Source organism: Thermomyces dupontii (genome assembly GCF_041956625.1).
Source record: "Thermomyces dupontii strain NRRL 2155 unplaced genomic scaffold VTN31scaffold_4, whole genome shotgun sequence".
NCBI classification, from domain to species: Eukaryota; Fungi; Ascomycota; class Eurotiomycetes; order Eurotiales; family Trichocomaceae; genus Thermomyces; species Thermomyces dupontii.
In genome coordinates, this window is record NW_027192310.1 from 1,268,412 (window position 1) to 1,294,791 (window position 26,380).

The following is a 26,380-nucleotide window of genomic DNA, read 5'->3' on the forward strand; positions in this document are numbered from 1 at the left end:
ACGAACAGGCAAATGAAAAACAAGGCATGTATGATACCTCTGACACCGTCTATGCAACAGCTGGATAGCCCACGGCTGCAGGCCACCAGATACACAGCCAGCTCTTATAGTACCAAAGCCCTACTCTCCGCCCTTCCGGATCGCAAGGGTCACCAATGGAACAACCTGCGCGGCCGCTGACAGAATGCCAGAGCCAACACAGGCCCCTTGATTCTTGGGATCAAGGGAATGTTGTCTTGCACTGTCTATGGAGGGCGTTGGAAGAGGAGAAAAAAAAAAAAACCAAAAAAAGTGCCTGAGGGCTTAGGTAAATATGCCGGAGCTCGAAAGACGCTAAACCTAATTGGGATTCTACCCATATGGCCAACCTACGGCGACAAAAATACGCCAGGTGGATGAGAACGAGCAGCACGAGTACTCTTACGGAGTACTTCATTTCTGCGGTTTCAGTTGCGAGATACTCATATCCAGCTTGATAGATACCTCTGATTTGGGTTTCTGATGATGCGCTTCTAAACGAATCCCGCGTCCTCCGACGCCGCTCGTTCAAGGTGCACAACATTCCCCGCCGATTACCCCGTCCGTCGCCATGGCGTCTGCGATTTTCTTTCTGGACTTGAAGGGCAAGGTATTGAGGCTACACGGAGAAGGGGAAAGTGCTTTGCGATGGACTGGCTGACCTCCACTAGACCCTTCTTGCCCGAAATTACCGCGGTGACATTCCAATGTCCGCGGTCGAGAAGTTCCCCATTCTCCTCAGCGAAGCCGAAGAAGAGAGCTCCGCCGTGTCGCCATGTTTTTCGCACGAGGGTATCAATGTATGTTCGCGTCGGTCTATTATCTTCTGTCCAGAACATAATGGTGCTGATGCGTTCACCAGTACCTATACATCCGACACAACAATCTCTATCTCCTCGCTCTCACGAAACGAAACACCAATGCCGCCGAGATTCTCCTTTTCCTTCACAAGATCGTCGAGGTGTTTACAGAGTACTTCAAGGAGTTGGAGGAAGAGAGTATCCGGGACAACTTTGTCATTATCTACGAGCTGTTGGACGAGATGATGGATTTCGGGTATCCACAGACTACGGAGAGCAAGATTCTACAAGAGTGAGTGCAAAGATCTGTGGGAGGACCCTCCGAAATTCTGACGACTATTCAGGTACATCACCCAAGAATCCCACAAGCTCGAGGTCCAAGCGCGACCGCCCATCGCGGTGACCAACGCTGTATCGTGGCGAAGCGAGGGTATCCGCTATCGCAAGAACGAGGTCTTCCTAGACGTTATCGAGTCGTTGAACCTGCTGGTTTCGTCCAACGGCAACGTGCTGCGGTCTGAAATCCTGGGCTCCATCAAGATGAAGTGCTATCTGAGCGGCATGCCCGAGCTGCGATTGGGGCTCAACGACAAGGCTATGTTCGAGACCACGGGCCGCTCAACGCGCGGGAAAGCCGTCGAGATGGAGGACGTTAAATTCCATCAGTGCGTGCGGTTGTCGCGCTTTGAGAATGACCGCACCATCAGCTTCATCCCGCCGGACGGCGAGTTCGAGCTGATGAGTTATCGGCTCAACACTCAGGTCAAGCCGTTGATCTGGGTCGAGTGTTTGGTCGAGTCACACTCGGGGTCGCGGATCGAATACATGCTCAAGGTTTGCACCTCCCCCTTTCCCAGCCTTTCCCGACTAGTGTAATTGACAGATCGGCAGGCCAAAGCCCAATTCAAACGCCGCAGCACCGCAAACAACGTAGAGATCCTGGTTCCTGTGCCTGAAGATGCAGACTCGCCACGGTTCCGCACCAATATCGGCACGGTGCACTACGCGCCGGAAAAGTCCGCTATCATCTGGAAGATCAAGCAATTCGGTGGTGGGAAAGAGTTCCTGATGCGCGCCGAGCTCGGGCTGCCGTCCGTCAAGGGCGACGACGAACACGGCGGCGGCATGACGGGTGGCTATGGCGGTAGCATGGGCGGCGCCACTCAGACAGGCAAGGGCAAGCGACCGATCAACGTCAAATTTGAGATTCCGTATTTCACGACCAGCGGAATCCAAGTAAGGTATTTGAAGATTACGGAGCCAAAGGTATTGTTTTTTTTTTTTTTTTTTAGTTCATTTCCTCTTCCTCTTGGGGTGTTGATCGAGGCCTGACGCGGACTGTTCAGTTGCAATACCCGTCGCTACCATGGGTCCGATACATCACTCAATCGGGCGACATAGCCGTCCGTCTGCCCGATGTTCAGTGAGTGCCGGTTTCCGTCATGTGTATAATGACCGCCAGCTTTTTCCTCTTATGTCTTTTAGAGATACGTATTTTTTTTTCTCTTCTGTTGTCTCGTCGTCGGGGTTTAGCCTAGATGTGTTGTCATCGTTTTCGTACAGTTAGGGTCGGTTGGATATCAATGAATCATTCTCATTCTCATGGATCGAACGATGGACCTCTACTCTCATGCTGACGGACAAAAAAGTCCGTACGAAAAAGAAACGAAGAGAAGGTAGATAAAAGCGGTGGGATCATATACAATCTGACGAAGAAAACCGAAATGGTGAAGGAACACGGGAAGAAAGAAAAGAATATCAAAAAAAGAGACAGAAGTTCAAATATGAGTCATTACTGTTTGATAACGATCCTCAGGATCTGGACGATCCCCGTCGAGAAGAGGCCCGTATTTTCCGCTCTGGAAATCGTCAAGATCGCTGTTGCCGACAATCTGAATCACATATCCATACTTATGACTGTACAGCGGGTCTCCTGCAAGAGCGAACTCGGTCAGTAAACCAGCTAGCCAAGTGGACGGACAGAAGAAGAAGACTTACGCAGTGCTGGTCGAGAACTATGACCCCGCCACAACGGGAGTTTAAGACTCTTTCCGAGGTCTTCAATGAGCGTGCTCGGCTGACACGAGAATGCGGCAAGCCCGAGGAGGATGGTCAACTCGCCTGCGAGACCCGTTTTGAAGGAGCTTCCGGGCGACTCGCTGAAGTATGTGGTGGGGAGTAACTGGGGGCTCCAGGCAGGGTTTGGGGCGGAATGGAGATGGAAGCGACTGGCAGGTGCGAAGGCGAGGCAGGACAGCGGACGCCCGCGCCCGCCTTCAGGCAAGCAAGTCTCCTTGTACTCAAAGTTGATCCGACGCCAAGCCATATTGTAGACGTTGTAGTCCTCGTCCTGATCCGCATCCGTCGTCAGACAGTTGTATGGCGCAACTACGTAGAAATTCCGCTCGTAGTCGAAGAACATCGAGCAGCAACGGACTTGGGTCTCCGGGGGAAAACTGATAACAGACCCCAACGGGTGGATGTTGCCCTGCCACCACTGAAACCACCCGTTGCAATACGTCTGAGAAGGGTCTACCTCAAAGGCTGCCTTTCTGACAGGAGGATACCAGTGCTTTTGCGAGTCAAGGCGCATTTGCGGCCAGCCATCCTTGATTCGGACGGGAATTATGCTGAAGTAAAAGACGAGATCGTTCTCGACGGTTTTCCAGCGCTCCATGCTGACGAGAACACGCGCCGACAAGCTCAAGAGGATGCAAACCGGAGAAGTTGGCCGTGTTCTGTCCACCCGACGCATCTCCCATATTTATGTACGTGTGAGCAAGCCATGACTGCGCTGCCCCGAGAGCCGCTTCGTCCGATAGCACATACGAATGCCATTGTTTCTTCTTCCCTCGAGAAAAAGCGGTCAAGGAGAAGAATATCAACATCCTCAAACATGGCGGCAGGCGTATGTAGAGATACCCAAGATCGTGCTGGGCGCGAGAGAACGATGACGACAAGGGAACCGAGTGTCAAATGGAATGGTCCATCCGCAGTTTCCTTCCAGCTGAATCCATCAAATCACTGCAATGGCCATCAACCATCCGGCCCCCCCTCACTATCGCAGGCGCTCTGCACCTCTCCGACCTAACGCCAACAGCGGCAGCGAGTGTCACTGATTGGTTGCACGATTTCCTCGGGCATGAACCCGAGGTGCCTAGTTGCACCAGCTCACGTCGGGTTCGATTGTCGATACGATGTGCTGGTATCCATCCCAAGCTCTGAGCCGTGACGCACTAGAAAGGAAAGCTCGGAACGAACTCGGCTGATCCAATTGCGGATGGACGATGATGGTCATTCATTCCCTTGCGGCTCTCTTTTGAGGAAGACAGCTGGTTACGATTCGGGCGGGGAATCGATTGGACGCGGCCATACAGGACCCTGTCGCCTGGTCATATGATAAGTTGACAAATTGCAATGTCGGTGAGGATCATAAACGAGGTTCAGAACGATCGTGAAGGGAGAAAGAAGATGACGGTCGAGCGATGAACATCAATACTTGAATTAATTATATATAAAACCAGCCGGACCACCCAGTTTTATATTTCCTCTGATTCTGCCCGTTTTCAAAGCAGACACAGTCTAGACCTCGTCGCTTCGGTGGCCGCTTGGTTGGATCTGGAATCGAGCAAAGTGTTTGTTCGCACGCCACAGCGCAATGGTGGAGGGCGATGGATCAGTCACCCTATGATTCCAGCACTGTACAGCCCGAAGGGTCATCGTGCAGATGACTGCCCGCTAGGCAACAGATCAGATCTAAAACATAGGGTTGAATGCGCTAGCCCGACACCCAATAGATAGCCCAACGTTGTCACGGCATGAGATCAGTCCAATGTTTGGATCTCAAATCCACCCCATCGTTCGCCTCGTCGACCGAGCGTCCAGCCAGAGACAAGGCAGGCAGACGGCGACAAAGGAGCTAATCACCTCGTACGAAAGAAAGAAAAAAAAAAAAAAACCAATACTGTCATGGGTATCTCGGATGCGCAGATGACTGAAACACGAACCACAAAACGAACCACAAACGCCAAAGATTGGCCCCCTCGAAATGAGGGCAATAAGACGAGCTAGTAGCTATGCCGTGATGCGTCCACGCAAGGGACCAATAGAGCCGGGTCATCAATGCGTCATTCTAATCATTATGATTTCTAGTCTTCTTCAGGTGACGTATCATATCCATTTGCTGTACTTCGAGATAAGGACTGATCGTCCGTTGCTGGGAGAGGAAAACTGTCACCATAGCCAAGTGAGGGCAGTTTCGAAAATCCTTCCCGGGCGAGCATGGTGTTGAGCACAGCACAGTTGTACGCAGCCTCGCCAGGTGGCACCACCACGAAGATATATGTGTTATCTGTAAAGCGTCCCAGGAAGACATTGAACTGCGGTGTTTTAGTGTGCATCACTAGAAAACCAGCAGATGCGGGCGTGGTGTGAGTGTTGCGCGCAGCGCAATGCTTGAAGGCCTTCATGATGTTGGAGAGGCGCTCATGCCGATCATATATTGGGTTCATGGAGCCAATCTCCGACGCAAAGGATGTGACTGTGAGGAATGTGGACCGCTCAAAGAGGATCACCTCCTCCGCGTCAATCTTTTTCGCAAATGCTTCCAGAAAACGCTCGATGACAGAGAGATTGGGAATGAGTTTGTGAACAATGCCCGCCCATGCCTTGTACAGCGACTGATCCCATATGCTGCTGCCAAAGGTATCAATGTCAAAATAACGTGTGCGGCTCCGGATCAGAACGGACCGCTCCTCGTATATCCGCTGCCGATGCTCCGATTGAATCAGGTCTAGCTTGTGGATGAGACAAAAGACGTGGGCATTGGGACTGTACTCGTGCAGCGCCTCAATGACCGCGTTATACGTATCGAGATCACGCTCCACCTCGCGGGATTCAATGTCGAACACGTAGATTAGCACAGCGACATCCGAGAAGATGTTAGCGCGTTGTGACGCGAGATATGTCTCCATGAAGGCATCTTGCCTGTCACGTTCAAATCAGCATCGTCTTCTTTAGCAGGTTCGGCTACCGAAGTGGGCATGACTGACCCTCCGCAGTCCCAAAGATTGAGGGTCAAGTTACCCATGAACTTGACATGGCTGTGCTCGACGTCAATTGTAGCGCCCAATCGCCGCACATCTTTGGCCACATAGTTGCTGAAGATGATCGAGCGCATCGACGATTTGCCCGAGCCGCTCTTGCCCATCAGCAATACTTTTTTCTTCTTCTTTCGGTAGTCCATGACTGCTGAATCGCTGGAGTGCGGGGGTAGGGTAATCGGGAAAGCGTATGTGGAATTGTGTGGTTGTCACAGCGAGAAATTCGGGGAACGAATAGGCAGTGGGCGAAGCGCAACTCAAGGAACATTAAGTAGCATTGGCAGTGACGGGTGGTCGGTCCACGAGGCTGCAGAATGCACGTCAACTACGAGGGTTGGCTGGGCTGGCCATTTCAGAGCTCGGTGCTAGTCCAACTCCAGCAATGAACGGGACATATTTAATCCGAGCCGGTAGAGTAGAATTTACGATAATTAGAACTACTCTACTACCTACTACCGGTACCTGTATTTACTACAAAGACGTGCTTCATGAAGTTTGTTCGATCGGAGTTCGACAAAAATCCGTTCATGGAACTATGCCCAGCAAATTCCATGTGAATGATAGGTACATAGAGGAAATGGAAACAGATCCAATGGGCCCAATTGAAGAATGTGGCAGAACGTCAGCCGATTGAGAAGACGTCTCTAGAACACCGTGCCATCCGAGATAATCATGATCGGCGGTTCTTTGGTGTTTGGCCGTGAAACGGCGGCCATTTCGCGTCCACCCTGTGGGAAAGATGGTTAGCGCTGGTATTCGAGAACTGCAGGATATTTATTGATAGCCAACCTTCCAAGTTCCCGCCTCCAGGAGTTGCGCCAGTGTCAGAGCATCCTCTCCATGTAGACCAAGTTGTCGGTTCACTTCTTCCAACAACTCATCCAAGAAGCCCACTGTGGCAGCTCGCCACTCCACGATCACATCGTCATCTGCGGAGAACATGGGGACTACCTCCATACTTGGCTGGCCTGTGACTTCGGCGTTGGCCTTGTACGCCTCAACGCCACGCTTCATATCCTCGTCTTTCAGAGTGAGCAAGCCCGTGTCAATGAGAAGGCCACCATTCCGGTATTCTGGAAGGCCCGTGAGAAGCTCCGTCCCCGCAAAATGAATGTTCATCAGCCGCGTCATGGGCACCATGATGGAGTAGCACAGCCACTGCGTGAGCTTATGGAATGGTGCAATGGACTCCCACAACTCTGCTGGAGGTGACTGGGGCAGGGAGGAGCATGGCCAAGCATCGCCGATGGAAACTCCCTCGACTTGCGTTCGTGATGAAGGCCAGATGCTACCTAACCCGTCCATGAGAACGCTCCACAATGTGGGTATGGTTACAATCGGCACAGACGATGCTAGGGTTGTCGGATGTGATAGCAAGTAATCTGGCACTCCGTTAATTGGGAGGGCCAGCAAGAAAAGAGAGGGCTAATCGACTTACCAACCATATTTCCAGGCCGACCATTAGCGCCAAACAGCTTCTGATTGCCCAAGGCATCGGCAAGCCGCATTAAAAGGCCATGGCGACCTTCCAAGCCTTCCAGAGGGTTTTGGTCGGAGTGCTGCATGCCTTTAGCCAAAGCGGTAACGGTGATCTTTCTCAGTCCTGCGGTATCGACCTGGCAATGCTCTTCGGGATTGCTACTGAACATGCCACTCTTGAACATTTCCAGACTCGCGACGGCCAAGCCCTCACTTCGATTGAAGATTTTGCCTGATTCCTTGGACTTGTATGACCATTTATTTCCGGCTCCGGCGTCGAGCAGGACGGAAATCACGAAGAGATCAACCAATCGTCGCGTGCGTTCCAGCGAATCGATCCTGCTGGGCCACGACTGGAGCAGCTGGACGATACGGGGTCTCCCACCGACATCGAAATGTTGCCATCGTCCATGCGGTGGAATTGATTGGTAATCGGAGCCGTAATCTCTCTGCACGAACCAAATCTCATGTCAGAAGCTCTATTCCGTCTTTTGTTTTTATTCTTTCCTCCGGCCTTCTCTTTGTCCCGAATTCTATAACAAAAACTGGGCAGGGACAGCGGACCTTGATAATCGAGACCACATACGAAGCAGTGGCATGAAATTTGGTCATGTCCACGTCAAAGTGATTCAGCCTGTTCTGCTTTGCCTTTTCCAACACGATCCTCGAGCGTTCTCGCACTGCATGGATGCTCCGTAGATAACCGGCAGGGTCTAAATTAGGGTCTGGCGGATTGGGAACTGGCACCTCCGGGATCGAGACGGGAAGCGTGATATTGGACCTGTAGCTCGGCGACTTGAGGGACGCATTCGACGTTCGACCGCTGTGAGCGGAGCCAGAGTCGAAATCATCCTTGTCTGTTTGAATTGAAGTCTTGGAATCTTTGCGTTTGAAGATACCCATGGTGGTTGTTAGCTCGATGAGTGAGGAGGAACTAACAAAAAAGAGACACCTTGGAATCCAAGAGCTGATCGTGAGGGTCAACCTTCCCCACGATTACGAGTGCTCGTACAGCGAAGAAGATCAAAGTCCTGAGTTCAATCTCGCGTCAGAACAAGTTCAAGTTCGGTCTAACTACAGCTCCCGTTCCTGATGGCTGATGCAGACTCGTGTGCCCGGCGGGGGCAGGGCGGAGATTCAAAACTGAAAAAAAGTTAAAGTGACAATCAAGAATGCCACTAAAACAGGCCTCCCCTGTCGGAGACTCGGAGGCCGCGAAGGAATGAGGCCAAATGGAAGCTCTCTTTGAATTCGACTAGTTGCGCAACGTCAGATGCTCAGTTGGGTCAGTTCTATCTCTCATTTCACGCCCCTACCGGCAAAAAGTCCTGGTTTACAAGTGTTTGGATTCCGCAATCGGCATGTCCTTGCAATACATACAAAGCTGGCATGAGAATGGATAAGTACCTCCCGGAGGCGGAGGGACGCGTCTTTTTCCGGTCATTTTTTGTTTTTCCGGACCCTGAGTTGAAAGAAATCCAGGCCATGGTGTTACATGGTAGGTTAGGTACATTTCAGGGCAACCTTCAACCATAACGGTCCAGTACAGTATTACTCCGTACCGAGTAAGATACTTTCATAGGCAAAAGCGTGAAGTGTCAAAGCGAAGAATCTGGCCCGGTGGGAACTGATGTGCCTAGACCGGCAAAATCCATCCGTTGGCAACCATTAGGATCAACAATCAAAACACTCGGTTGAACGCCACAGGTCGATATGCAGTACCTTTTCTCTACCTAGGTAGGTACCGAGTACTCCATAGTTTCTTGGTGCATAAACGAGGACCCCGATTTCCCGAGTCGCCCGACATCCGTTGAAACGAGTACGGAGTACTTGGGTAAACGCCCATATTACTGTCAATCCATCGCTACAGTTGATCCGTGAATGTTGAATTGTCGATCAGTCGACATGCCCTGACTCAAAATCACCCCCGAGACCCGAGTCCTTGACGTGGCGTTGTGGATCTTCAGGAGGTTTCCTTTCCACTTTGTCCATCATCCCGACGGCCTGGGCGCTGGGCCTGGCTCTGGAGTTTGGACAGAGTTGCAGTTGCACTGTTGGCTCAACTTGGCTGCTGGCTGCTGCTATACAATGCTGCTTCGATCCTTTGCCGATTCCATACAGTATCGGTGCTGCTTTTAAGCTTGTCTCGATTGGCAGTAGCGCGAGTGATTGGCACGTTAAAGTGAGCCCGTTGAAGTTCTATACCCCTTGAGAGTCCATGATCGTTCGGACCGCAGCGGATGGATGTTATCTATGGCAATGATAGGCCCAAATAGCCATTCACGGACGGAGTACTCCGTATGCTCCGTTCCAGAACGGAGGACGAAGTACGGAATGAGTCATCACTCAGAGTCAACAGTGATCAGTCAACAGTGCGGAGTACGGCAGTCCGCAATGGCACTGGGACACATCGGTAATAAACACAAAATCAAGATTGTCTCTGAATTCATAGTGCTCTTTGTTCTCAAAGAGTCGGGGTTGATACGAATAGCAGTGTGCGAGGTCCATCCTCGTACGTTGCCTACACGGACACCACACCATGACTATCAGTGTCAGCTTATATTCTTATGCACGCCCCAATTACGGACAGAAACTGTGAACTGTAACCTTAACTATTCCGTATATGTAGAATCCGGAGCATCTGGTACCTACCTACACGGAGTTCATATGTACTGTACTCGCCTCGATAGCTTATTACTGTCGATACAAACTTGTGTGGACCCGAGCAGTTCGTCCAGACTATGAATAGCCTATCGGATTCGGTACGAGTATGTCACGTTTCAGGAGCTTCCACGCCGTTCGCAGTTCGCACGAAAGATCCGTAACTAGTGGACTCAAGTACTGTAGCGCCCGTAGCGGGATGTCGGAATCGTTACTTTCTGACCGAACTGATAAGCGAGGCGTTGGCTTCAGGGACTTTCTCTGTCACGTGACTGATAAAGTACCCAGCCACAGTACGGATAGGTCGGTCAAACACCAGCCACAGATCCTGACTGAATCATGAATGTGATTCCTGCGCCACATCAACAGTAGCTTGTTGACTTGCGAGTGGAAGGAATACTAAGTACGGAGCACTATCATCAGTCGCCTATTTGGTCCATCTTCACCTCGAAGGGTCTTCATTGATGTCGTGATCGTGTTTCCTCCGTATGCTCCGGCCGACTCTCAGCCGGGTTTGACTGCGCCCTGTCCGATACTCTGCACCGTGATCTATCGAGCGGCATTGTTCATGTTGCCCCTATTCCATCATGGACGACCTGAGTGGCTTGAGCTGGACCTCGAGCCCAAATGATGCGCAGAAACAGCACCAGGTGAATCCGACGTACATGCCTTCGAGCATGCGTCTCTCACCAGCATCGGGCCAATCGACGCCCAAGTCTGGTGCTATAACGACGACGTCCAATCCCCCCACGAAACCGGCCACTCCTGCAAACGATAGCTTTGCTAACCTGGTGTCATTCGGCTCTGGCAGCAATGGCAATAAGAATTTGTCTTTGCTCGAGCAGCAGAAGCGGCTGCAGGAGCAAAAGGCTAAAGAAGAGGCAGAGAGACGGGCACAACTGGACGCTCAGTTCGGTGGGAACAATGCTCAATTTTGGGACAAAATAGAACGCAACGAACCCACTCAAAGACAGAGAACAGGTCTAAACGTAGATGATGAGGAGGATGATCTCCTTGCAGCCTTCAACGCCTCGGCCCCTGTCGATAGGTCTTCCCATTTTCCGGTGCCTGCATCTGACGACACATCGAGCACCTCGAAACAAAGCGGTCAAGGAATGGACATGATGTTCAATGACGATGACGATCCATTCGGTCTTGGACAGATGGCGTCGAACCGCAAGGCGACTACACAACCACCTACCAATCAAAAAGATGATGATGACTTCCTCGAATTGCTGGGCAAACCCGTCTCTGAACTACGGCCGGGTGAGGATATTTCTCCAAGGAGAACCAGCCCTGCAGAGGAGGTGCCACCGCAGTCCGTGGACCCACGGGATCAAGCTATTGCTGCAATTGTTGACATGGGGTTCCCGGCAGACAAGGCAGGGGAAGCACTCGATCACACCGAATCTGGCCATGACGTTCAAGCTGCTGTGTCCTGGCTTCTGAATCAAGCACACGCAGAATCTCGTGAAAAGGCGAGGACCGCTGACAGTGCCCGACGAAGCAAACCCGGAGGGTCTAGGGAACGAAGCACGGTGCACCAGAGTCAGTCGGAAAGGACAAAACGAGTAGACTCGGCATTCCCGGACGAAAATAGAGAAGGTAGCCGACAACCTGCATCTCAGGAGAGAGATGTCAGTGAGATCGCCGCAAAGTTTGGCAATCAGTTCTTGAAAACCGCGAACAATCTTTGGAAAACCGGAAGTAGGCGGGTCCAACAGGTCGTTCAGGAGTTGAATGCGGATGTTGATCCAAGTAAGCCTCGCTGGATGAGGGAAGCTGCCTCCGCAAATGTCCCAAGTCAGCAAATGCGGGAGACATCGCGAAGCGAGCGACGGGAGGAACACGGCGGCTCACAAACTCCCGGCGGCCTCACGGAGGAGGCACTTCTCTTGGAAATGGGAACTGGTCCACCTCCAAGACAGCCGCCGCGACCCAAGGCGGATGTCTCAGGTCGAAGTCGGCACCCTGTAGAACATCCGTCCCCATTGCGTGGCAGTGATGAGGCTAGGGCTCGCTTCATGCAGCAACAAGAGGAACAGCATCTGCGGCAGCGTCAACAACAAAAAGAGCCGCTTCAGCATAGTTTCCCGAGTAGAGATCCAAAGTCTCGACTGACTAGGGATGCATTAGAAAAAGAGTCAGCTCAAGCTTACGTTAGCCCGGCGCGAAGAAGACGGCCGGCACAGCAGCAAACTGATACATCTATTGATCTCTTGGACGCCAGCAAGCCGGCGACACCGCCAGCGCAGCCTCCAAGACCTGCTCAACCTCCAACCAATCTGCCGTCAAGACCCAAACCTCCCCAACGTACCATTCCCCCGGTCTCTGATGCTGCCTTGTCTGCTTCGCACAAGGACCGAGAAAGAGGAAACGAAGCATACAAGCGGGGCGACTTTGCCGCCGCTCACGAGGCCTTCGCGATGGCTCTCTCACATTTGCCGAATGGCCATCCGGTAACGATCCTGGCGTTGAGCAACCGCGCCATGACTGCGCTCAAAATTGGAGAACCAAAGTCCGCAATCGCGGATGCGGATGCCATCCTTTCTATCATCGGCCCGTCAAAGGGCGAAGGGGAGTATATCGACCTGGGGAATGGACAACCCCAGAAAGCTATGAGAGATTTCTATGGCAAAGCTCTCATGCGCAAAGCTGAAGCATTGGAGCAATTAGAAAAGTGGGCGGATGCAGCACAAGTCTGGAGACAGGCCGTGGAGGCCGGACATGGCGGCAGCGCAAGCATCCAGGGCCGCAACCGGTGCGAAAAGGCTGCGGGCATCGGCAAACCGACACCTGCGCCTTCGAAATCCAGCGCCCCTCGACCCGCTTCAAAGAAAACTTCAGCACCGCCCAGACGGTCTGCTTTGGACGATTTGGCCGGGGATAACTCGGTGCCGGCGGCGGCGACGGAGGCCGTCAGCCGTTTGCGGGCAGCCAATGATGCAGCGGACCGCGCAGAGGAAGAGCGGCTTGCTCTTACGGACGCAGTGGATGCCAAAATCATGGCATGGAAGGGTGGGAAGCAAGACAACCTCCGAGCGTTGCTGGCAAGTCTTGATACTGTTCTGTGGCCAGAGGCTGGATGGAAAAAAATCAACCTTTCGGAACTGGTGCTCCCCAGTAAGGTCAAGGTTCAGTATATGAAGGGCATTTCCAAGGTGCATCCGGACAAGGTAAGTCGTCGTCCCATTTTGAGTCCCTTGAGCCGTGACTCACATTGCTGTAGCTTCCGACTACCGCCACAACGGAGCAGCGAATGATAGCCGGGGCAGTGTTCAGTGCCCTCAATGAAGCCTGGGACAAGTTCCGCCAGGAGAACAATCTGTGACTTGTGCTTATGGTTTCCAAGTTTCCCGCATATGGGCATGGGCAATGCTGAGGCACGCCACAAGATGTAAATACATTCATAAGTGAATAAATACCTGTAATTTCGAGGTCTACGAGCAAGCCTCGAACGATCCACAATGTTATCCATTTTTATCTACCCAATATCTATACATCCAGTGCATGTACTAGTTCGTCTGTTGTAGGATCATTTAATCCACCTCCATGGCAGACTCAGCTTCCTCCTTGACATCTTGAGAGACTTTTTGATCCTGCTTCTTCTCGGCCTTTTCCCCACGGCCTTGTTCCTTCTCAGAGTCCTTGTCGGCCTTGCGCGATGGCCAAGCCTCCCGACATCTGCGTTCATCTTCCTCGGACCACGCACACGGCAGAACCGCAAAGACCAGATAGGACGTGTGCGTCTTGAGATCCGGCTCGGTCTTGTGATACAAGCGACCGAGCTCGTACGAGGGCACTGCCGGTCGCTTGGCCGCCGTCGTCGACGAACCACCTCCGGTGGCCGTCTCGTCAGTACCTTCCATTGTGGAAGCAGCAGCGGCCCTGGGATTCGCCTGCTCGCGGTCCTCCTGTTCGTCCTTGCCCGAAGCTGCTGCTTCCGGGCTGGCGGCGTTTCCGGCCCCTCTTTGTTGGTTTTGTAGTCGCCGATATTCTCTTTGTCGCTGCTCGACTTGCCGCATCCTGTCGACGGCTTCGTCGACGGACTTGGGGAAGGTGACACCGCCTTGGGGACCCTCGGCGTCAAGCCCGTAACGCTCTCGTCGGACTTCGATACGTCGCTGATTGACTTCGACCATGGATATTGAAACCCATGAATTTTGTCGGAGCGTGCTGATCGTTTTCTGCGCCTGCTCTAGACAGGGTGAGAATGTACAGATGTGGACGGGAGACGACGGATCTAGCGGGGACTCGGAGCCGTCCGCCGGATTTCGGACCAAATGCTTCAGTGCCAGCCACGGCGCTGGCAGGTCCAGAAATACGGCATTTGCCCTAGGCGATCGCCCTGTTTTTGGCTCGCCGACCAGGAAACCATCGGTGTAGACGTCGCGGTGAGTTACTTCCACCAGACCTTCTAGGCCATGTTGTTGAATCTCCTCTTGGATTTTCTGAGCTCTCTGAGCATGAAACTCATAGCTGTAAACCTTTCCCAAGCGCTGCTTCTTCGCCGGCGGTTGATATTCGGGGTATCCGTTGAAAACGGCTCGGGTCGCCGCGTGAGTGAACGAACCACTTCCCGCACCGGCTTCGATAATAGTGCTTCCCGGTCGTACTCGGAGTCGGTGCAAGATGTAGCTGTAATCGGGGGTATATACAACCTGCGTTCTGTGCGGCAGCGACGCCGTCCAAAATTCGGGACTTGGTGGCAACAAATGGATGAAGCCGCTGTCAGGCGAAACGGCTGTTTTGCCCGCTTGACTCGAGGCAGCGTCATCTGTAGCACCGGGTGACTCCAATTCCTGCGCTTTACGCTTCAACTGTTGTTGCTTTTTCTTGGATTTCCTGCTTCGTGATCCCGTGTCGACCTTGGAGGCGCTAATCTGCGAGCCCCATTGCTGTCCGATGAGCGTGCTATGCGGAAATGAGCCATATCGCGTATTCGTGACTTTTTCTTCTTGGTCTTGTTCTTTGCCCTCATTCGCTTCCAAAATCGCGGGCATCATCAAGTCTCGTCGGAGGTGGAGAATGGCCAGGTCGCCAGGCGCCGACAGCGGGCCGGGGGTGAGGAATGGGGACGGCATTTTTTTCCTTCAGGGTGCTGGTCTTCGACACCCTGAGTAGTGATGTCAATCAAAGTAGACGCCTTCTTGCGAGCCGCGCTTTTGACTTTTGCTTCAGCGGGTGTTCCAAAACGGCATTGAATTAGGGCATAGGGCAAAGTCCTCTACCCTTCTGAGGTTCCGCAAAGTCAGAGTTATCCTGCAAGAAATTGTCAATGCAGGCCCCGAACGAGCCCCTCCATGCGCTAATCTGCCCCTCGAATCGTGTCTTTCGTTCACGCGGCCGCTCTCTTTCTTTATGATCCTTTTCCTCCGGCCCGTCAACTTTTCCCGAACCCATTTGTTTTGCCAACGTCCCCCTCCACATCCAGCTCTCTCTCAATTTGCTGCGCGAACCATGGCTACCACCCGGCAGCAGCCTCCATGGCAGCAGCCGACGCTACATCCTGAAGCGGGCAAGCGATTGCCGCCGCTCAAGGTTTACAATTCATTGACGAGGTCCAAAGTGCCGTTTATCCCAATTGATCCTGAAGGACGCCGGGTGACCTGGTACGCGTGCGGTCCGACGGTATACGACGATGCACACTTGGGACACGCCCGTAACTATGTGTCGACCGATATCATTCGGCGAATCCTGCGAGACTACTTCAAGTTCGACGTTAAGTTTGTCATGAACATCACCGACATCGACGACAAGATTATCCTCCGAGGCCGCCAACAACATCTTTTCTCTGAGTTCATCGCAGCGCATCCAACGATTGATGCCAGCGTTCTCGATACAGCAAAAGCCGCATATAAGGCGTATATTGCGAAGAACCTGCCTCTCCTGGATGCTGATCTCCCGCCGCAGAAGTACCAGGAAGAAGTTGAAAAGATCTATGCTGTCGTGCTCAATGGTGGACCGCTTCCCGGCAATGAGAAACCCGGTGACGATGAAGCGAAAGTCAAAATGCACATCAAGACGGTATCGTCGGCTGCTAAAGCCATCGCTGCTGCCGAGACATCGCAATCCATCACCAGCGAGACTTTCTACTCTGACACGCAGGACGTGTTTCTTCCCTACCTTGATAGATTGAAGGGATCTAGCATCAACGGGGATGACCATTCGATATTCACCAAACTGACGAAGAAATACGAGGAGCGCTTTATGAGGGATGTTCGAGATCTCAACGTTCTCGACCCCGACGAGCTCACTCGTGTCACCGAATTTGGAGCAGAGATCGCCGATTTCGTACAGCGGATAGTTGAGAACAAGTTTGGGTATGTTACGTCGGATGGCTCTGTCTACTTTGATATCGAAGCTTTCGAAGCTGCTGGCCATCCATATGCCCGGCTCGAGCCATGGAGTCGGTCAGATGGGAAACTGGTTGCCGAAGGAGAAGGAGCTTTGAGTAGCAAGACTACAGAAAAGAGATCACCCTCTGATTTTGCCCTGTGGAAGGCATCCAAACCGGGTGAGCCGAGCTGGCCCAGCGTTTGGGGCAAAGGGCGACCGGGTTGGCACATTGAATGCTCGGCGATGGCCTCGGCCAAGCTGGGGAAGACTATCGATATCCATTCCGGAGGCATCGATTTGGCCTTCCCTCATCATGACAATGAGCTGGCTCAAAGCGAGGCGTATTGGGCTCAAGGACAATCGCAACATCAATGGGTCAACTATTTCTTCCACATGGGCCATCTTTCCATCCAAGGGTCGAAGATGTCAAAGTCGCTGAAAAACTTCACTACCATCCGCGAAGCTTTGGATCGTAAAGACTGGACTCCTCGAAGCTTGCGGATCGTATTTTTGCTAGGTGGGTGGAAAGATGGTATCGAAATCACCGAGGACCTGATCAACGCTGGTAATGCCTGGGAAGATAAAATGAACAACTTCTTCATTAAGATGAAGGACCTCGACCAGTTGACGAAGTCGACATCAAGCACGGACAACTCGTTGGGTGCCGCGCTTGAAGAGGCCAAGACGGCTGTATATAACCATCTCTGCGACTCATTCAACACGCCAGGTGCAATGGGTGTGATCTCCGACTTGATCACCAAGTTCAACAGTGCAGATAAATCGACAGTGAACGCACAGCACGTTGAGGATATCGCCCGGTGGGTGACGTCCATGGTCAACATCTTTGGTCTGAACGGGACAGCATCGCCCGACAGTCCGGAGATCGGTTGGTCGGGTATCGACATCCCGAAAGAAGCGGAGCCCTACGTGTATCCGTTGTCATCCATCCGGGATTCCTTGCGTCAACTGGCCCGGTCAAAGGAAGGTGTGACTGTCGAAAAGGTCAAGGAGATCGTTGACAGCAAGTCCGTACCGTTGGAGTCGGTTCCAGAATCAGCGGAACCCTATGCTACGGTTCTATCAAACTTTACGACGAAGCTCTCGTTGCTTGAGCAAAAGGACAACCTTGGCAAGGAAATCCTGGGTCTTTGCGACCGAGTACGCGACATCGATCTCTTTGATCTCGGCATCTACTTGGAAGACCGCGACAACCTCCCGGCTTTGGTGCGGCCCGTGACAAAGGAGCTGCTCCGCGCACGTGAAGAGAAGGCAGCACGAGCACGGCAAAAGCAACTGGAACGAGAAAAACAGGAGAGGGAAGCCCGCGAGCGGGCCGAAAAGGGACGATTGAGCCACCTGGAGATGTTCCGAACCAAGGAATACAGTGCCTGGGATGCTGATGGTATCCCAACGCACGACGCTGAGGGCGCGGAGCTTCCCAAGAGCCGTGTCAAGAAGCTGCGCAAAGAGTGGGAGAGACAGAAGAAGCTGCACGAGGCCTGGCTGGCGGCCAATGTAGGTGCTAAATAGGGTCTTTTTTTTTTTTTTATGTTCCTCTTTGAAAGCATTGGACGGCGTTCATGGGACATGTGATCTTTGAATGGATGATGTTTCAATACTCCGTATTGTGATTGGATAGAGAGGATGATAAATCAAAATTCAGGATCCAATTCTTTTTTTTTTTGAACTTCTATTTGATCCAGTTTGAATTTTGAAATGCATCAAGGAAGGTCCGGTCCAGTGCCCGGCACCGCCCGCAGTTTTGGAAGGAGCTTCTCGAAAGGGTAGGAACGGAAGGAACTCCGAGACGGGGGCGTGTCCTGTAGGTATCAGGTGGGGTCTTTCGATAGATTCGTCGATGGATTAACTATTGATTAGTTATTGCAGACTCCTCTCAATCTCCCCAGCACACTGCAGTAAATTGGAGATTCCACGGTCATCATGGCATCGAAAAACGCCTTGGACTACCTTCGTACTCGGAGTCTCGTCGATTGCGATACTCTTGACGCCGATGGTATGTCGCGGGTTGTCCAGTACTTGCTTGACATGCGCTCTACTCTTAGCATGGGTATCACTTTGCTAACTTGGTCGACCAAGTCGCCAGGAGACTCGGACCCTTTGAGGATTGCACTTCGAATCAGGTAGGCCTATATCCTCCCTACCGGACGACGAGACAATCAATGCTGACCGTATGGCCAGGCCATCGTTTATGCAGAGCTATCCAAACCAGAGCATAAAACGCTCCTTTCCGACTCTGTGGTAGATGCAGCGGCCCTCAGGAAAGCCACGGCGGAGTCCCAAGATCCGCGCTTCGCAGGCCTCGAACTGGACGAGCTCGCGGTTGAGATTGCGGTACGTTTGTTGATCTGTCGGTACCGGAGCGAACATGCTTGGCTTACATCCTAGGTCCTGCTTTAGACGGTTAAACTGGCACTGAAGATTACCCCGTACATTCAAGGCCGCATTCATCTCCAGACCAACCCGTACTATGCTTATTCGACGCAGAAGACTGTGGCGAACGCTGCCCGTACGGTCTACCAGTTGCCACTTTTTGGACAAACACTTTGCTGACGAAGCATCCCAGGCTTTGTCTATCTTTTCAAGCGATATGCCCCGGATTGGGACAGCTCGAGGATTTGCATCAAGATCCCTAGCACCTGGGAGGGGTTGATGGCCTGTCGCACTCTCGAGCTCACGGGCATCCATACTTTGGCAACCACCCTCTTCACCATGCCTCAGGCTGTTTTGGCGGCTGAGGTTGGCTGCTCATATGTCGCACCGTACGTGAACCAGCTCCGAGTGCACTTTGAGCCTGGGTACGTTCCCTCCTGGAGCTCGATCGGGAGACATTCCTAACTCTTTGGCAGATTCACCGATCCCAATAAGTTATTCCAACTTTGCAGCAACATTCAAAGATACTACAAGTCAATCAACACCAGAACAAAAGTTCTTCCAGCAAGTTTGACCTCCCCGGAAGAGGTCCTTGCATTAGCCGGGGCAGACCACATCACAATTGCGCCAGGCCTGCTAGAAGAACTCTCCCAGCAAACCACCCCCACCACAGTAGCTTCCGTTTTTGACGAGCAGTCATCGGCGGAGGGATTGCCGACCAGGACGTCGTATCTGAATGACGAGGCTGCATACCGGATTGCATTCACGAGAGACCTCAATGGGGCTAGCGAGGGCAAATTGACTCAGGTATGCACAATGTCTTGCGCTTGTCACTCCCTCAACGTAAGCAGTTTCACTGACTGCATGGTCCCAGGCGATCAACATCTTTTGCGATATGCAGGACCGATTAATAGCTCTTGTCAAATCAAAGTCTGAGTGATTGCTTGTTTGAGAGTATGGTGTACTATTGACGCTTTGTAAAATCTTCAAATTGGCTATTGATTAGTACCTATGGGGCACACCACAACGAGAACCCACTAGGGATTATGTATTCTGGTAAAGTCCGAACTGATAGCAAAAAGGAACAATAGAGTTCTTGGAGTATCGACCAGATCCCAGCGAAGAGTTCGCAGAGAACTCCAGAGAACTCCCATGCGCGAACCTTTGGTGGCCCGGCAACTGGCGTAAAGCTTATGTAATCTGGATAAGAACCTTCCTAACCAAGTTCAGTTAGCCAATTATACGCTGGTCAAGGCCCCACAAACAACTACTTAAGTACCCCGGATTTCCTGAAATAGAAATTACACGTGATGATAATGAACTTTTCAGCGACTCCGAGACCATTGTCATGGTGTCTGGAGTTCTCAATGATCTTGGGGGATCTGTTTCTTCAGATTCTCGAATGCGAATTGATGCGACGCCAATAGCATTGAGCTGTCTGTTCAACTGCCCGGCGCACCACCATGTTCCCATCACCAGCAGGCGGCCTGGGCATTGAAGCTCTGAGTGGGATCCTTGGGTAGGAACCCCGTTTTCTACGTCCCGGAACCCCGGACAACAATAATCAAGTCCCGTTTCGATTGACACTGTCAGATCCATATCCATCGCCTGCTGGGTCGTCGTCTTTTCGCCGCAGATAATCGAGAATTTCCGCCGCGGATCCGCTGATGGCCTGTCTCTGCTGTTCCTCATTGTCTGGCTGGCCGGCGATGTGTTCAATATCGTGGGAGCGGTGCTGCAGGGCGTATTGCCTACGATGATCATTCTTGCCGTGTACTATACGTTTGCCGACATTGTGCTCCTGGGGCAGTGTTTCTATTACCGGGGTTTTACATTCTCGGATTATGCGCCGGGAGAGGACATTGCGAAGCCAAGTACTACTACGGTGCCTCGCGAACGGGTCGATACTGTCGAGGAGGTGGATGAGAGAACAGCCTTGCTAGGCAACGGGAATAACAGAGGTAATGGGCATGCCTCTTTGTCGGATCAGCATGAACAACAATACGAACAACGACCGCGTCGTTTCGCCCAGGTAGACGTCTCGCATCTCTCCCCTGTAACGCCCTTTGTTGATACCGCTCCCCTGTCCCCGCCCATGTCGGCGGGGGCGGGTGTTGTTGATGCTGATGATGACGAATGCACGGCACGACCCGCTGCCCGCGACCGAGTTTCCCCCCTCCGTGCAGCACTCCTCAACACCTCCGCCATTCTCCTCGTCTGCGCCGCGGGCGTTGTCGGCTGGTGGATCAGCAATCGCGTCTCTCACGACCAAGGCCACGATGACAAGAATGAGGAAGGAGACCGTCCCGCGCCAGTAACGTTTGACGTCTGGGGCCAGGTCTTTGGGTATCTCTGCGCGGCGCTGTACCTCGGCTCACGCCTGCCCCAGCTGCTGCTCAATTACCGTCGCAAGTCGACCGAGGGCGTGTCGTTGCTCTTCTTCCTGTTTGCGTGCATCGGGAATTTGACGTATGTGCTGTCGATCTTTGCGTATTCGCCCGTGTGTGAGAGCACCCCTTGTCGACCAGGAGAAGCGGCAAGGGCGTATTGGATGTATATCTTGGTGAATCTGTCATGGTTGTTGGGGAGTTTGGGGACATTGTTGCTTGATATGGCTATTTTTGTGCAGTTTTTCTTATACAGGAAGAATGGCGACGAGTTATGAGCCATGATACCATTGACTATTGCCGAACCAATCCAATTAACCCCGTGTAATATTATTTATCGAGGAGAGAAACTTTATATGAAGTAACCAAAAAAATATATGTCTACTCTCTTACTGGAACCTTCCCCTTGCTCACCTCCTCCCAATTCGTACTCAGGGCCGTGCCCTGACTCTCATAAAAGCTCTTCACCATCGCCCGACGAGTATCCGGATCGGATTTTGCGTACAGTTTCTTGAAGAAGGCGTCGACGGGATCCCCGCCGTACTCGGAATCGATCGATTCAGCGTCCGACTCTCCCATGTCGGAAGAGGTGGTGTCGCCGCCGTCGTCGTTGCCCTTCTTATCGTTCCTCTCCTTGGGCTTTTTCTCCTTCGGCTTCTTGGACTTTGCGGTAAGATCGGCAGCGACCTTGTCCCAGTTCTTCGCACCGTGGCGGGACGATGTTGGGTACGCTGGTGCGCTAGACGTGGGTGCTATGGTGGGCGTTGTGTTGGATGCGGTGTTGGCTGTTGTCGCCGTTGTTGTTCCTGATGATTTGGCCTCCGACTGGGAACCCTCCAGAGAGTTCCATTTCTGGGCAGGCGTCTTCTTGCGTAGTAAGATTTCGACCTTGCTTGGTGTCGCCGACACGTTCGACTCAGATGGAACAATTGGTGCGAAGAGAGGATCGAGGTTGAAGGAGAATGTCGTACCCGAGGGCAGCGGAAACTGGACAGAGACCTGCATACAACAGTTAATCACGAGACTTCTCAGAGGGCTCTGTGTTGAAACTTACAGACGTCTCTTGGAGATCAGCGTCCAGATCCTCTTTCTTAACCCCCTTTGCGTACACGGTGATGACCACCCTATCGTTGGACTGGTACCATTCGTGCCGGATTTTGGACGGAACTTGCGGCGCGGCCGGGCCCGCGGTCATTGGTGCCGAAGCTCCAGGACCTTGAACATTCAGCTGAGAGTCCTTAGTCTTCTCAGCACCGGAGGCATCATCGGGTTTGGCATCCGCAGGGGATGTCAAAGCCCTTCTCAGCGCATCCTCCGACGTATCTAGCCCCTCGGGGAACTCCTTGATCGTGACCTTGAGCTTGTCATCATTGGGATTCAGTCGATCAACCTTCCCCTTCAGCTTGATTCGCCAGATAGAGAGCTCCTCGTCCCGTCTATGAGACGACTGCTTCGGCTTTGGAATGCCCGGCTCGGCCTTTTGTTCGCTACGATCGATCTTGCTATCGATGTAGTCAAGGAGGAGCCCCGCATCTCCGTATCGTTCGAGGTGGTACAGAGCTACTGCGCGGCGCATCTGCGCGTCGAGGATCAGCTCCAGCCGACCGCGCTCGCGTGCAAGCAACACCGCAATCTCGGCGTCTCGGAGCGCGCTGTGGAAATCTGGGCCACCATCTGCCGGCTTGAGACGCGTGTATGCCGTTGCTCGTTTGATGTAGTAGCTCGGTGCGCGTGGGTGTTCCTTGAGCGCCGTGGTGAAGTGCTTGATCGCCGCCGGCAAGTCGGAGTTTGTCAACGCTTTGTCCCCTTCGTTTGCCGCGTTCATCTTTGCTGTGCAGGGGTGTCTGTCTTTGAGAGGTTAACAGCGGCGGTCTATGACCTATACGCCAACACAACAAGTGCTTTCTAGAGTAGGCTTACAGTACTGTTATCGATGTAAGTAAGAGAGGCGGCCTTACTTCATGTACTTAGTAGTGCCGTGTTATGATCGCCCTGGATTGCGTATTGGGAATCGAGGCGCTCGAAAGGAACGTCGATGTCGTGATAGATCTGTCGGAGTCACGACAGAGGACTTGAAAGCAGCCGAGTTTAGAAATTAGACTCGAAGCTGTTTATGTTCAAGTGAATCTAAGATCCTTCTCCCGCTCAGTCTCCCCGCTGAACGAGGAGAGTTCATTCGCACGTGACCCCTTCAGCCCTCTTATGACGTACCTTATCACCGTACCTCATACTTGTAGTACATATGTTAGTAGGTAAGGGGTATCGAGACAAATTTGTACTCCGTAGTGTAACTAAGTAATATTTCATAGTTAACTAAATCCGCTCTTCAAATCCCGACAATTCGAAGGTAGGTCTAAACATTATGATTACGCGTCCTGATTTTGACTACAGAAGCTCCTCGTCACCATACTTTTTCGCGTACAATCCCAATGCTCGAATAGGCCAGTAAAACTTGTAGTTCGGGTACGAGATCATGCTGATCAGGTCAGTCTCAAGGCCTGAGACTCAGTTGGGATTCGGAACTTACCAGGACATATTGAAGACGCCCTCAATGGCCTCCTGGAGCCACTCGCCATTCGGCTGTTGGCGGGACATGATCAACTTGATTCCGCGGCGGATGACATCCTGGTCTGGATACTCTGCTTCCATCAGAGCCAGGCATGCCCAGGCAGTCTGCACAACCTGCGATTTCTCGTGCTGCACATAGACGTGCTTCTCACTGCTGAGATAGGACTCGCCCCAGCCCCCATCTTCTTTCTGTTTGGACACCAAAAAATCGCACCCGCGCCGTGAGTACGCACTCGTGCTGTAGGTCTCGCCAATACTGCGCAAGCTTTCGAGCGCGAACATGGCTGCGTAAGTAAAGCAAATTCCCCACGATCCGTACCAACTGCCGTCTTTCCTTTGGACACGCTTGATATAGGCAACAGCTTTGTGCTGGGCAGCCCGGATTTCATCGGCTCGGTAATCGGGGTAGAACTTGCTGAACAAGGACAAAGCGGTGACGGATGCCGTGGTGCATTCAACATGATCGTAGCTGATCATGATACCTCCAAACACCTCTGCGGCATTCAGGCACTCCAAGAGTGGTGATCCGCGTCTTTTCTCATACTCGCTAAAGCCACCAGTGTCGTTCTGCATCAAGAGAAGACAGTCCACCGAATCCTTCAGTCTGTCTAGAGAAATCCTCTTGGGAAACCCGTAAATCTCCTGCAATTGAAGCGTTGATCGGAGCCCCTCCGCTGTGCAGTCGCTCACTGTGTACCCTTGAACTTTGTTGCTGAAGGGCCATGCCCCTTTTCTGTGTTGACGGTAGCATTTCTCTTGATCCGGGACATTCTCACGCAGTTGATGGTTGTCAAGGAACTCCAAAGCTTTTTCAAGCATGGGCCGCCATCTCTCGTCATTTGCAAAACCGGCGACAACGATGGCTTGGACGGCGAAAGCCGTATCCCAGACTTGGACGCCGTTTGTGCCATTACAAAGCATGCCTTCGTTTTTAACCCAGAGGTATTCATGGAGGGTTTCTCGGTGAGCTCGGACGGAGTAACTGCCTTCTCCATCGTGGATGTAGCAAGCAACAAAGTTCATTGGGTTGCTGACGGGTGCGAGCCCGGCATAGAAGGTATTCTCATCTTCCATCCGGATGAGTTCCCACGCCCAGTCTTCCGCACGCTTAACCAAGGACTCCCAGCGGAGAAATGGAATCCACAAGGTGACTAGAAACCAGTTCAGCAGGTTGAGGATGAAAGATTTCGGGTAGTAGTTGTCTTCCTCCGCGATTGATGCGCGATACGCAGCGAAGTCAATGGTATCGTATGGCTGTGTGTAGAGTTCGGCCTTCAGCTGCTCCGTGAGCGGATTGGGTGGTAAACTCCACCTCTTGGACCAGATGTAACTCATGGGAAGAAAAACCATGCGGATATGAATCCACCAGCGCCAAGGCGCAAAGGGCACCCAGTCGGGCAACAACCTGAGTGGCCGTTAGCAGGCATTGATGTGGCTTGAAGAGAACTATCCAAACATTACCATAGCTCTGGCGGAACAGGGTTTACACATTCCCATTTCATGACTCCCAGAACAGATAACCAGAACTTGGCCCAGTGAGGCGCATACAAGGCACCACCAAACTTATGCAGAAGACCACGGGCCTTGACCATTCGTGGATCTTCTTCACTCACACCCAGCAGTCGAAGCACAACGTAGTTCATGGTTGTACCAAATGCAGAACTGTGGCCTTCGATGTGCAAGCCCCAACCACCATCGACAGGGTGCTGTCGAGCAAAAATATACCTCTTGATCTCGACTGCGTATTCGGGGGGTATCGGCGTGTTGGTGACATACCAGGCAATGACGACTCCTGGAAGAAGAAACATTGGACCCCCGTACTCACATGCCCAATGACCTGTGGGCATCTGGAGATTGGAAAAAAAGGACAACCCATTTTCCGCCGCTTGGCGAGGCGTTTTGGCCTTTGGCAGCTCCGGGAGGCCCTAACTGAGATGTTAGCGTTGTGCGCTCCAAGTCATCGGCACACTGACTGACCGTAGGAAGTCCTAGATGATACTTGTCATAGGTCGTTTGGGGCCATTTCTCGTTCTCCTCATCCGACTGAAGGTAACGCCATGTCAAACGTCCGTCATTGTCGTGCAGCCTCCATCTCGAGTAATCGGTTTTGTCGTCCCCATTGGCATCCTTAGACAGATGGCCATTTGCTGGGGTTTTCCACCCAGCAATGGGGGCGCCGTTGGCTTCCTTTGCCATTTGACAGCCACCCACACACACAAGAATGACTGCGAGAGTCCGTACTGAGGTACGCTTGTGCAATTGAGCTCCCCGATGTTGGGAGCAGGAGATCAACCACATGCTGATCGCCGCTATCGATTCTGGAGGCTAATCCTTCTTGGTATGCCAAGATATTAGTAACTCTTGGCATCCCAGATTTCCCCTGGGCGGAGTCCGGACCGTCCGACACTCCGGCTGCTCCTTCAGAGTAGTACTTACCTCACGGTCCCTATCTAATAAAGGTATGGAGTAGCCAGGTCAAGAACTCCATAGTCCAGTGACCTTACTTTACGAACAATGATGGAACTCTGGCTCGCAATGTGAATTTCGCTGTTCAGTCTCTATCATCTCCATGACCTGTTCTTTAGCGCAAGCATAAGGAGGCTTTGAGCTTCTTCCAGCGGCGGAAAGTCCCTCC

General features: G+C 52.4%; 11 protein-coding genes across 11 annotated transcripts; 5 read left to right on the forward strand and 6 right to left on the reverse strand.

Annotated features, from left to right (window-relative positions):
- Positions 1-589: 589 nt before the first annotated feature.
- VTN31DRAFT_4974 (uncharacterized protein) lies at positions 590-2,245 on the forward strand (the record flags this gene model as incomplete). Its single annotated transcript, XM_069405421.1, has 6 exons — positions 590-628; positions 690-818; positions 881-1,110; positions 1,163-1,652; positions 1,710-2,084; positions 2,165-2,245. The coding sequence occupies 6 exons, from the start codon at positions 590-592 to the stop codon at positions 2,243-2,245; spliced, it is 1,344 nt and encodes a 447-aa protein (XP_069260487.1).
- A 351-nt stretch (positions 2,246-2,596) lies between these two features.
- On the reverse strand, positions 2,597-3,495 carry VTN31DRAFT_4975 (uncharacterized protein; the record flags this gene model as incomplete). The annotated part of the gene is made up of 2 exons (XM_069405422.1): positions 2,597-2,751; positions 2,817-3,495. 2 exons carry the CDS (start codon positions 3,493-3,495, stop codon positions 2,597-2,599), a joined length of 834 nt encoding a protein of 277 aa, XP_069260488.1.
- A 1,471-nt stretch (positions 3,496-4,966) lies between these two features.
- Positions 4,967-6,063, reverse strand: VTN31DRAFT_4976 (uncharacterized protein; the record flags this gene model as incomplete). The annotated part of the gene is made up of 2 exons (XM_069405423.1): positions 4,967-5,804; positions 5,870-6,063. The coding sequence occupies 2 exons, from the start codon at positions 6,061-6,063 to the stop codon at positions 4,967-4,969; spliced, it is 1,032 nt and encodes a 343-aa protein (XP_069260489.1).
- Positions 6,064-6,564: 501 nt separating this feature from the next.
- On the reverse strand, positions 6,565-8,302 carry VTN31DRAFT_4977 (uncharacterized protein; the record flags this gene model as incomplete). Its single annotated transcript, XM_069405424.1, has 4 exons — positions 6,565-6,648; positions 6,710-7,302; positions 7,359-7,848; positions 7,964-8,302. The coding sequence occupies 4 exons, from the start codon at positions 8,300-8,302 to the stop codon at positions 6,565-6,567; spliced, it is 1,506 nt and encodes a 501-aa protein (XP_069260490.1).
- Positions 8,303-10,647: 2,345 nt separating this feature from the next.
- Positions 10,648-13,391, forward strand: VTN31DRAFT_4978 (uncharacterized protein; the record flags this gene model as incomplete). The annotated part of the gene is made up of 2 exons (XM_069405425.1): positions 10,648-13,236; positions 13,290-13,391. 2 exons carry the CDS (start codon positions 10,648-10,650, stop codon positions 13,389-13,391), a joined length of 2,691 nt encoding a protein of 896 aa, XP_069260491.1.
- Positions 13,392-13,599: 208 nt separating this feature from the next.
- VTN31DRAFT_4979 (uncharacterized protein) lies at positions 13,600-15,144 on the reverse strand (the record flags this gene model as incomplete). Its single annotated transcript, XM_069405426.1, has 1 exon — positions 13,600-15,144. The coding sequence occupies one exon, from the start codon at positions 15,142-15,144 to the stop codon at positions 13,600-13,602; it is 1,545 nt and encodes a 514-aa protein (XP_069260492.1).
- A 376-nt stretch (positions 15,145-15,520) lies between these two features.
- On the forward strand, positions 15,521-17,929 carry VTN31DRAFT_4980 (uncharacterized protein; the record flags this gene model as incomplete). The annotated part of the gene is made up of 1 exon (XM_069405428.1): positions 15,521-17,929. One exon carries the CDS (start codon positions 15,521-15,523, stop codon positions 17,927-17,929), a length of 2,409 nt encoding a protein of 802 aa, XP_069260493.1.
- A 411-nt stretch (positions 17,930-18,340) lies between these two features.
- Positions 18,341-19,730, forward strand: VTN31DRAFT_4981 (uncharacterized protein; the record flags this gene model as incomplete). Its single annotated transcript, XM_069405429.1, has 7 exons — positions 18,341-18,413; positions 18,497-18,540; positions 18,599-18,751; positions 18,818-18,926; positions 18,984-19,215; positions 19,267-19,597; positions 19,665-19,730. 7 exons carry the CDS (start codon positions 18,341-18,343, stop codon positions 19,728-19,730), a joined length of 1,008 nt encoding a protein of 335 aa, XP_069260494.1.
- Positions 19,731-20,253: 523 nt separating this feature from the next.
- VTN31DRAFT_4982 (uncharacterized protein) lies at positions 20,254-21,455 on the forward strand (the record flags this gene model as incomplete). Its single annotated transcript, XM_069405430.1, has 2 exons — positions 20,254-20,309; positions 20,384-21,455. The coding sequence occupies 2 exons, from the start codon at positions 20,254-20,256 to the stop codon at positions 21,453-21,455; spliced, it is 1,128 nt and encodes a 375-aa protein (XP_069260495.1).
- A 103-nt stretch (positions 21,456-21,558) lies between these two features.
- Positions 21,559-23,002, reverse strand: VTN31DRAFT_4983 (uncharacterized protein; the record flags this gene model as incomplete). Its single annotated transcript, XM_069405431.1, has 2 exons — positions 21,559-22,176; positions 22,232-23,002. 2 exons carry the CDS (start codon positions 23,000-23,002, stop codon positions 21,559-21,561), a joined length of 1,389 nt encoding a protein of 462 aa, XP_069260496.1.
- Positions 23,003-23,562: 560 nt separating this feature from the next.
- VTN31DRAFT_4984 (uncharacterized protein) lies at positions 23,563-25,941 on the reverse strand (the record flags this gene model as incomplete). The annotated part of the gene is made up of 4 exons (XM_069405432.1): positions 23,563-23,653; positions 23,705-25,150; positions 25,207-25,670; positions 25,723-25,941. 4 exons carry the CDS (start codon positions 25,939-25,941, stop codon positions 23,563-23,565), a joined length of 2,220 nt encoding a protein of 739 aa, XP_069260497.1.
- Between the last annotated feature and the right edge of the window lie 439 nt (positions 25,942-26,380).